Raw genomic sequence first — 10,945 nt, 5'->3', positions numbered from 1 at the left:
TAAAATCTCATTAGGTACTTGCAACATTATGATGTGTATTACTGTTGAAGCTTGGGAATTACATCATTTTGTGCAGAGTTATTTGCAGAGACATTGATGTCTGTAGATGAAACATAATAACCTGGATTGGAGTGGTTGCATAGGGCAAATCCAAGCACATGCATCACCCACCAACCAATTATTTCTCAGCTTTCTGATCTGTCCATGGATAGATCCAACAGGATAACCTCTGCAGCAAGTACAAACATGCAAGAATCATCTGCAACAGACCAAGCATGTCAAGAAAGGCACCAAGGACATGAGGTTTTACCCTTCCGTGGAAAATGCTTCAGGTTAAACAATACCATATATTCTTCCCAACTCTGACATGATTAAGCTTGAGGTTAAACAAGAGCAGGAGACCATGGGGTTGTTTGAGAGGTGGGAAGAGTTCTTAATGGTGTAGATCTGTCGGTGGGGGATCAGAGAGTTGAAACACCACTGCAAACATGGAGGCTACCTACCTTCTATCAACCATCTTTGCACCAACTCGGTCAATGGATCAACAAGTAGTGGATCGAGTCAATAGGGAGAGTTCCCACAGCCTCTCCTTCCCTCTCGTATATATACACACAGACCACAGCAACAACAACAAAAGAAGCAGATCAAGAATTGGCATCTTTCTTCATCTCCTGGCATCGCAATGGGCAGGTCGCCTTGTTGCGAGAAGGCTCACACCAACAAGGGAGCATGGACGAAGGAAGAGGACCAACGGCTGGTCGCCTACATCAAGGCTCATGGCGAAGGATGCTGGAGGTCGCTCCCCAAAGCTGCAGGTCTGTTGAGTCCTAATGTCGCAGGTTATGAGTTAGAGGGTGGAGTTGGGTGCTGATGGATGGTTTGGTTCTCAGGTCTCCTTCGTTGCGGCAAGAGCTGCCGCCTTCGGTGGATCAACTACCTGCGGCCTGGCCTCAAGCGCGGCAACTTCACCGAGGAAGACGACGAGCTCATCATTAAGCTGCATGGCTTGCTCGGAAACAAGTACGTATCAGCTGCTGCTGTTGCTGCTACACTTCTCTTGCGTGTCCTCCTTCTTACGATGCCAATGTCTTGTGGTTTCAGGTGGTCTCTGATCGCCGGGCGCCTACCGGGGAGGACGGACAACGAGATCAAGAACTACTGGAACACCCACATCAAGCGCAAGCTCATCAGTCGCGGGCTCGACCCGAAGACTCACCTTCCCATCGGCGGCGTTCCTTCTCACCGGCAAGGCATTCCCATGGCAGCCGACGAAGCCGTGAAGCCGAACGACATGGCCGAGGACGGGCACAGCAGTGTCACGAGCATGGACGAAGAGCGCTGCCCCGACCTCAACCTCGACCTCACCATAAGCCTCCATGGCGGTTCTCCGAAACCTCCAGCAGCCGAGGCTGCGACGCCGGCATCAGGGCCAGCTTACGCTCAGCTCATCTGTTTGTGTTACCATTTGGGTCTGCAAACCAGTGAGGCATGCAGCTGCCAAGCAAGTCCCGATCTCCAACATGTTCTTAGATTCTATAGACCATTGGAAGAAGGGCAATAAACTGATCATCTGTGTTCAAAACATCAAACTAGCATCATTTGTTAGGATAGGAATGAAGGGGAGGAGAAGAACAAATGTTGATGAACCAAATGTTCATAGCCAATCATATCGGTTAAGGTTAGATTGCCTCAGTCACCGGTGGGCAAAAGCCCCCACTCAAGCATTCCCTCCTTGCATGCTGCACCAAACAATCATTCAAGCAGGAGGGGGTCCATGAGGAACCTACCTCACCACCACCCAACTTGATCATATATTGTCTTCATTGTCAGATTTAATGCATTTGGAAAGGGAAGGTTGTTGTTGGTTGGAGGTTGGTGACCCACTGACATCACACAACACAACCACCATATCCTCTTCTTCTTCTTCTTCTTCTTCTTGATGTAGATGAAGAAAAAGCCTTTACTCATGATCTCTAAAGCAGAGAAGTGGAGATTAACTTCAGATGATCACCAGAAACTCTGTATCCACAATTTGGATACAGAAAAGCAACCAAAGAGGCTGTGATAAAACCATATTTTAATCTGTAGTAGTTAATTAAATAATATTGAGAGGGAATGGCCAGGCATATTAAATTAATGGGAGGTGATGAGACCAAAACCCTGTTTTGAGCTATATTTTGGTACTCACCAGCTTCTCCACACATGCATTATGCAGTAATAGAATATAATAGGAGAGTCATCTTCTCCTAGAATTTATGGACCATCTAACCTTCTGCTGTCATGTCTGCAATCAACATGTGGTTCTTTCAAGTGTTTGCCTTGCTTTTATTTCCATGTCAAGATTAGGTGTAATAAATGATAGCAACTGGAAAATTAGGTCCCTTGTTCAAGAACTCTTGTATCATGTAGGCATGCATTATTAGCCAATATAAAAAAAACTAGGGGAACAATTCTTGATCATCCTTTGGACCTAAATTATCATATCATGGTTTGCTCAGGATTCTAAATTCCATTGATGATCTTGTCACAATTTTTGGGAAGTTTGCCATAAGATAATGATGCATTAATCCTGTCTACTGACCATATTGTAGCCTTTTTTTCCATATTGGTTGCACATTACTTAAACAAGTAGAAAGTAGGGAAATATTTCCTACACTGTGTGGCCATTGCAATCAACCATTGTCTTGCCAAACTCCAATTGCCACTCCTAAAATTGATTGAAGTGCTCTATGAGTTCCAAGAAATGATAAGACCAATTGATGGAAAGATCAACTTCATATCAGACCAAAATCACTCTTGCTCTTTGTCCATATATATGGCATTAAGATGCTCCATGAGGTCTTTTTCCTTATCCTTTTTTTTGAGAAGGGGTATCAAACCCCTTGATCTAGAGAGAATAAGGTCATAAAAGGAATACAAGACCAATTATACATCATAAGTTCATAACAATGGGAGGAAACACAGAGTGCACATAATAGGAATCAAATCACAATTCTACTATGGAAATAAAAGACAGTGACTTTTTTTCTTGGAGAGTAAATGAGACATTAGTGGTGGTCATAATCAACAAACAACCAACTTTTACCTAAATATGTGATGATTCTTGTGACAACCTTACCTTGGCTCAGCTAATAACTGTCATGAAAGATTAGTTTACCTAATTATCAGTGAACAAATCTGACAATTCTCAACATCCATGCATAGATTTGGATTACACAACCATCCATTAGACACTTTAAACTAGAATTTACCAAAGAGTACATGATGGAAAAAGAAAAAAAAAAGAATAATATTCGACTAGTAAGGCAATGGATCAGATTTCTTGCCTACTTAAACAATGTTGGATTCCCTTTAATCAGATATGGGGTGAGCTTGACCTTAAATACATACCTGAATTGGATAAAAATTCATATTTGCTTACTTAGGTGGCTTTAGATTTCAGTTTCATAAAAATTGTTGGTATTCAATTCTTTGTAAATCAAATTTTAAATAACAATGATATTTGAATGAATGATGGTGGCTATGATTTTTCGGATTTTCTTTTGTAAGATATAGTACTCACCCTCCAATGACAAGTTTTGAATGGGTGGGAATCGAGAGCTAAAGCTACTTGGTTAGGATAGTGATTGATTCACCCTCTCATACCTCATCCTTGAGTTAATTTGATCTATCATCTTGATAATACATCAACATCCTCTCCTAATTTCACATATCATTTCAATCCAAATTGTGACATTGACCCATTCAGATGAGTGTTTGAAGAGCTAAGGAGGTAATATGAAACTTATTCATTGGTCCCATAAATACCTATAGAATAAATAAACAAATAAAAGGCTTTTTACATATCAATCCTTGCAAAAGAAAAATAGCTTAGTTTGCCCTTGCAAATTTTGATACATCATATCACATATCATGATCCTCCACATATATCATATTTATATTATATATATTATGTATATACTTATTTTGAACTCTATATATATATACCTGTGCAAGTTTACACAGAGTGAAAGAGGCTTAGAGCAGAAACAATGGAGGAACATAAGAGACTCCCAATCACCAGGAGTGGCCACAAAGATGGCCACAGGGTAATGGACACAATGCATCAATAACTTCTCATGCCAAGTGCCCTACAGCCAGGACCAGCTTAGTGTTGTCTCAATTCATGTGCATGGTGAAGGATCATGCTTTTGATAAGCTAGCCAGGGTTGGTGCATCTCTCTCTCTCTCTCTCTCTCTCTCTCTCTCTAAGTGACAACAAAGTCAAATCTACATATCCCTCCACAAAAATAACAGCCCATCATGAAAGATATCTTTTCATGGACAACATGATTGAGCTGAAAGTGACTAAAGTGCAGGTGTAGGAATGATGATGTGGAACATAGAGTACTCAACACCACAACTGATGGTAGCTGCATCAAGGCATTCACTGGGGCTGGTTGGTGGCATTTCATAATAGTTGCTCCTCCTACAATGAATGAATGGGAGAATGCATTTGCTAGTGCTCCTTTTAATGTTCCTCCCACCACATTGCTGCAACTTGCAAGCAGGCATTACAGGAGCGGACACTACGTGGGCCACTATTTTTTTTTAGCTAATTACATGTTAACTCAGTAATTAATTATCTTTAGTATTTTGATTCTTATATTTTTAAAAATTACATTGATATATCTATAATTAGAAAGTAAAGCATCTAAATCTATTTACCCTCACATCATCGAAAATATAAAAATATTTTAACGTCTTAATTAGTAGTGACGGATAACGTTGATAGTGGCAGATAGCATCGGTGGTGGTGGACGATGACACCGTTAGGAGCCGCGAGTGACTGTTATGGATAAGAAAAATGATAACGAGAAGTGAGGACTACTCGGTAACTATGTCGATAATAGGTACGATGACATAACTAATTGCCTATCAGCTTTTTAGAGTTTTTCTTTTCGGTCGACGATAATCGCGACAAACAAAATTCCTCCAACGAGCCACATCTCCTCTTTTTCATGCTTATGTCGAAATTGATACAACAGCAAATATTGGGTCAACAATGAGATAGTTATTAGGTCGACGATAATTCGATTACTTTATATTTGGGTCAAGCAATCCACTCAATGAGTCAACGGTGAGGCAATTACCATTTTCATCATAGACATTACGATGATCACCATCATCTACATCGACATCGATATGATTGCTGAACGACAAAAGAGCCATCGATATAAATGGTAAGTGGCTCTTTCACTGCTTTATGTTGACATAAGATAAATATTGTAAGAGAGGTGTCCATAAATATACATAGAATGTAAGATGAAAAAAGAGAAAAATATAATAGTTTTGGGACAAAGATAAATATTCTAAGGTAATAATTTTCTGGAACTTTGTTGCTGATAAATGTCTCTAATTAATAATCGAAGTGAATAAAAAGATGTTATATTCCATGAAAATTACAAATTAATGATCTCAGATGAGATTTATATCTACCTTTATCAATCAAAATCAAGGAACGTATAGCTTAAATGATAGGCTAAGATCCAGAGATTTGAACTTATATATGTATCGAATTGCACGACTCATTCCTAGACTAGTATAAGAACAGTATCTCGATGAGTTCCACACCTAATTTTGGGCCACAATAAGATCCAAATCGGGCCCTTAGTTTTTTTCACATCAAGTCACTTGAAGTGTTCATCCATCAATTACATACAACTTAGTGTTTACATCTCATCTTTGTATATTGCAAGATTGAGCCCATAAAGTTGTCGAAGTTTGCATGTCATTTCACTTAAGTGATTGTTCCATGAAAAATATTTGTTGTATAGAACTCTTAATTGGCATTTTGTTCAATTATCATTGAGCTAATCTTCTTGTATATATATATATATATATATATATATATATATATATATATATATATATATATATATATATATATATATATATATATATATATATATATATATATATATATATATCTTTTGTCATACAATCTGCTATTCATTTAAATTGAGTTTAACATGGTGTTTGATCTCATGTAATTAATCACGATCGATTTGACTTGGACTTATGTGATTTAAAATTGTAACATTAAAAAAAAAACTCAAGTGATTATTTGATAATAATCTTTTAGATTGTGTCAAAGTTTGAAAAGAAAGTGAGAAAAATACAGTTTAATTTACCCTTACAAATGAAGAAGAATTAAGAAACAATGAGTCAAAAAATTAAAAAGAAAATTAGTCAAACTGTAATTTAGCCTACCCTTATGAATAAGAGGGCGGCAAGTCAAATCTTTAGAGTGAATTGATAATTGAAAGGAAAATAGGTCAAATTGTAATTTAATCTATTTTTATTTTTATATGTAAGACTAAGAATTAGGACTGAAGAACAATAACAATTGTGACGATTAATATAATAAAATAAACATGAATATGATATGATAAGATAAGATAATTTTATCATAATTTAAAGTATAATATTAGGCCTATAAATATGTGAGTATTTTGGTAAATTTAATATAATATAATAAGTTATTATTTACCATTATCGATGTGACCGTGAGAGTTTATGAGAAATTTTTTGTTTTAGATTTGCTCATATAATTTTGTCCATTTGGCCCAAAAGCACATGATAGAGTAGGATCAAGATGCTTATAAAATTTTAATTTTCTTACTCTTCAAATAATATAAGATTAAACATACTTATCAATGAATGAATGCTTGTGGAAAGAGACTCTTGGTCTCACGATCCCTCCTTTTAATTTTAGAGTAGGTGAACTAAAATCTTATAAGTGACATAATTATCTTCAAATTTTAGAAAAATTTGTTTAGATTCACTTAAAATGATAAAAATATATGAATTCATCCAAAACAAATAATTTCTTATCGACGATAACAAATGATGATTTATCATAATCTTTTAATTTCTACTTTGATATCATCGGATTTAGATTTTGTATTAATACTATTCTATTATTATCATCGATTATACTTATATATGAATTTTTTTCATAATAATTATGTGTTATATATTGGTATAGCGTCTTAAGCTATTTATTATACGAAGAGTTTGAGACAGACTCATCCATTAGGGACATCATCTTCATGCATCGAGCCAAAGGTTTGCTACTGTTGTCCGTCACATCTTAATCGTCTCTAAAAGCGTGCCATCTTGTCGGAGTCTCTCTCCCGACTCAAAGTCACTCTGGAGCTCCAAACTGTGCTCACGATCGAAGTGGAAGAGACTAAACGTAGAAGCAAAAGAGGAACAGCCATAAAAATTTCGATTCTTTCTTTCTATTGTCAAAAATCTTCTTCACGCACACAAACTCATTCTTGTAAACTAAAAATCAATTTGAAGATCCAAATCTTGATAACTCAATTTACAGAGTAGCAATCACCAAAAGGCTTCTCTTCTTGAAACACGAAGTAGTGTGGCTCCTAACATCTATAAAGAGATTGACATGATGTGGAAACGAACACAGAGAAAAGGAATCAAAAGGAGGGAGTTGGGACCCAAGGTTTGGACAAAGCACCAAACATGGGAGGGTGCCAAAAGCTGGAACAGTGAGGTTGCATGTGAGTGAGTGAGGTGCATACAATATAGAGAGTAGTCCTACGCAACATTGACCAACCAACATCAACTTTGGTAGATAAATATTGAGGGAGAAGACACAAAAAACAATGAAAACAGGTCAAGAGTACACATCAATGAAGGTCCCAAATGGTTGCCTTGTTTTCTAATGTTCCTCATTATTGGAGGAATCTGTGTGATTTCAACTGCTACAATGAGTACTTAAGCACTTTGGGCTATCATATGCTTGAACAACTCATTCACTTTATTTTCTCTTCTACCTTCCTAGTTAAAATTGCTTCACTATCTATCATATTTGTTTTAGCTTCTTCCTAATGAGACTAAATCTTAAAAGAATAATGATTCAACTACTTATTGTAAGAACAAGTTAGGTGAGGGGGAAGTCTCTCCTACCAAAAGAATAATCCAAGAATCAACAAAAATATTGAACATAATATTTACATGATTTGATATATGTTATCTGCATTATTAATTTCTAAAACTTGAAGTATAGTAACTTATCTCAAACATGATGCCAAAAATGTACTTCTCATGTAAAAAAATTATTATTCCTCTTATGATATCTAGTTTTACTAAGAAAAGCTAGCATTCAAAACCAGCATATTTAATTAACTATATCTAAGCATTATAAAAATCACCCATAGTATCATAGAATAGCAAAAATAATAATAATAATAATAATCGAGGAGGTTATTATTAGGAACGAGTCGGCAATCACGTCGGTTTTGAAAAATCTCTTCGTGTAATTAAAATCGATTTCGGAAGATGTTAACTTAAAAGCGTATGCGAGTGTAGGCGTAGTAAAAGCACAGTAAAGAGGAGAGACAATTTGCTATAAAAGTAAATTGCTCAAAGTAAATACAAACCGAGTTTATAATGGTTCGATCGTCATGACTTACATTCACTCCCGATTCTTTCTCCGTCGAGACCATCGGCATCCACTATCGATCTTCCTTTAATAAGCGAAGACCAACCACCTTTTATAGTTTGATTCTCCTTTTACCGGATTTAGGAGATGACCCTTACATCACGACTTACTCGTCTCTCAAACTATTCTAACACTTAGAACTTTAAGAGGAATTCACACAAGATTGCAATAGTATTTTCTTTCATTTTCACTCTCAATACTTATGTATTTTAATAAGGGACGAGAGGGGTATTTATAGGCCTCAAGTTGATTCAAACTTGGAGCCTAAAAATATCTCATCTTGGGTTTCTTAGGTACGGGCGGTACCATCGCTTGTGCTGGGCGGTACCATCACCAGTGTTAGTCTAACACTGACACTACATTGAGCGATCCACTGCCTACGGTACCATCGCCTGACACCCTACCACTAGGCAGTACCACCACCCAAACTGGTGGTACCACCGCTTGATAATCTCTCGGAGACTATGTCTGGACGGTACCACCGCCTGACATAGTCTCGGAGATTGTGCCACGATGATGCCACCTCTTGGGTCACTATTTGGACCTTTCATTGGGCCCAACATAGTCCTTACATAGGCTCAACTAGCCCATAATTGGGTTGACCCAATTCCAATTCTAATTATATACTAATTATGAAATTTAAGATATCTACTAAGCTAAACAAGTCCGTAAATCTAGGTTTCTTCCGGCGAGCATCCGGCAATCTTCCGACGAGCTTCCAACGAACTTTCGATGATCTCTCGGCAATGTTCCAGCAGACTCCCGGCAAGCTCCTGGACTTCATAAAAATCTTCTTGGTGAGTTTCGACGAGCTTCTTTGGCAAGCTCCTGGACTTCTCGGTTAGTTCCTGCAAAACTTCTGACGAACGTCTAGCTTCCGATAAACTCTTGAACTTCCAACGAAATTACGTTCTTGACTCTGGGACTTCATTTTGCTTTATGCCTTACTATCGTAGTTAATCCCGCACATATAAAAATATACTTCGATCTAGACAATTATTACTAAGCTTGAATCATGTTGTCCGGCATGTCATTGGTCCATCGATGCTTCGTCCGATTATTCAGTGCATCGTCCTCTCTTGTGGCCTATTGTCCAATCGGTCAGTTGACCTCCGTAACTCCGATATCCTTGGCACAGTATCCTTTCTTCTTGGCCCGATGTCCGAATCCATGGCCCAAAGCCTTCTGTCGATACACCGATCGATCCTCTGACTCGACGTCCAATCTTCTGACATATTTTTCATTCGGCCCAACATGATTCTTCTTGCTTTAATTGTCTCATCATGATCGAAGCTTTCTGCATCACTTAAAACGTAGATTAAATCATAACTACTATCAATTGGTTTTATCATCAAAATCCAAGATTCAATGTTTACTCCCCCCTTGGAAATATAAAAAATGAGAACTTCTAATATATCTAGCTAATTAGTCGGCTGTTTTATTTTTCACCCTATATATATGGAAGCAAATCCAGTAAGATTCAAATATGTAAAATAATATTTTTAATGGATCATAGAACGAGATAATTATGCTTCAAAATATCAATGAGAGCCGATGAATCAGATTCCATATGTATTTGTAGAACTCTCCTGGCCAAACCAAACCTGCTTGAAGCCTCACTAGAATTGCCATAGCCTTGTAGTACAAGACATCCCTATTTTCCAAGAACTTGCAACTAACAAAAATTGAATCAATATTCTCGTTACTTCGAATAAAGCTGACACCTCCCTTATGATCCCCTCCTCTTAAATTATTATAGTTCAATTTAACCCTTATACAAAAAGATCCTCTGTTGGGGACCTTTCTCCTGCCATGCCATCAGGAACTTTGGTTCTGTCATAAGTCAAGATTTAGAATCACAATCAAGTGCAAAATGTTGAAAATAGAAAAATTAGAATTACAATGGAGAGCTTCATTACATGCCCTCCAAATCTATCATAAACCCATAGAGATACTAAGGGTAGCTTCTACAAGCAGTGCCACCAATCCCCCCTAATAATCAAGCCCCATAGGATAGAAGAGAAGAGTTGATTTTGTAGAAACATTCTCATTAGAATTTATTTTTTAAAATAAAAAAAATCATAAAATATAGGGGAGAAATATAAAATTTTGATGTCAGTCCTCCCCAAAAGTCACACAAAGCCTATCAACATCCAAAACACCATTTGTAATAAAACCTATTACCATGGAGATGAATCAATTTCGAAAATATTATCTAAAGTCAGTAAATAGTTTAATGAAGCATGTGTAATCTACGGATCATCTGGATAGAAATACAAATTTTATAATGTCATCACGAAGGAAAGCAAGAGCATGTAAAACTAATTTTCAACACTAGCTAGTATTTGCATTATTATGAATGTTCCAAGGGTTTACAATATCATATTTAATCCTGACCACATGAATCCAAAGGTTGTCCCCTAAAGAGAATAT

The 10,945-nt window shown here is 37.0% G+C and overlaps 1 protein-coding gene and 1 long non-coding RNA gene across 2 annotated transcripts; one reads left to right on the top strand and one right to left on the bottom strand.

Annotated features, from left to right (window-relative positions):
- Positions 1 to 299: 299 nt before the first annotated feature.
- LOC135608038 (uncharacterized) lies at positions 300 to 1,356 on the bottom strand. The gene is made up of 2 exons (XR_010485391.1): positions 1,217 to 1,356; positions 300 to 1,123 (listed from the first exon to the last, which is right to left on the bottom strand). It is a non-coding gene; the product is annotated as an uncharacterized LOC135608038 (long non-coding RNA).
- On the top strand, positions 683 to 1,927 carry LOC135608037 (myb-related protein 308-like). The gene is made up of 3 exons (XM_065100452.1): positions 683 to 815; positions 891 to 1,020; positions 1,102 to 1,927. The coding sequence occupies exons 1-3, from the start codon at positions 683 to 685 to the stop codon at positions 1,559 to 1,561; spliced, it is 723 nt and encodes a 240-aa protein (XP_064956524.1). The 3' UTR covers positions 1,562 to 1,927.
- The last annotated feature ends 9,018 nt before the right edge of the window (positions 1,928 to 10,945 follow it).

This window comes from Musa acuminata, chromosome BXJ2-3 (genome assembly GCF_036884655.1).
Source record: "Musa acuminata AAA Group cultivar baxijiao chromosome BXJ2-3, Cavendish_Baxijiao_AAA, whole genome shotgun sequence".
In the NCBI taxonomy this organism is placed as follows: Eukaryota; Viridiplantae; Streptophyta; class Magnoliopsida; order Zingiberales; family Musaceae; genus Musa; species Musa acuminata.
The sequence above is the reverse complement of the archived record's forward strand: the minus strand, read 5'-3'. Positions and strand labels throughout refer to the sequence as shown.

What these genes read in the sequence shown, in the direction of transcription:
- LOC135608037 (XM_065100452.1), top strand. Translation starts at nt 683, where the DNA reads ATGGGCAGGTCGCCTTGTTGCGAGAAGGCTCACACCAACAAGGGAGCA. An exon ending in GTCGCTCCCCAAAGCTGCAG is followed by an intron (nt 816 to 890) that starts GTCTGTTGAGTC and finishes TTTGGTTCTCAG; the next exon opens with GTCTCCTTCGTTGCGGCAAG. An exon ending in CATGGCTTGCTCGGAAACAA is followed by an intron (nt 1,021 to 1,101) that starts GTACGTATCAGC and finishes TTGTGGTTTCAG; the next exon opens with GTGGTCTCTGATCGCCGGGC.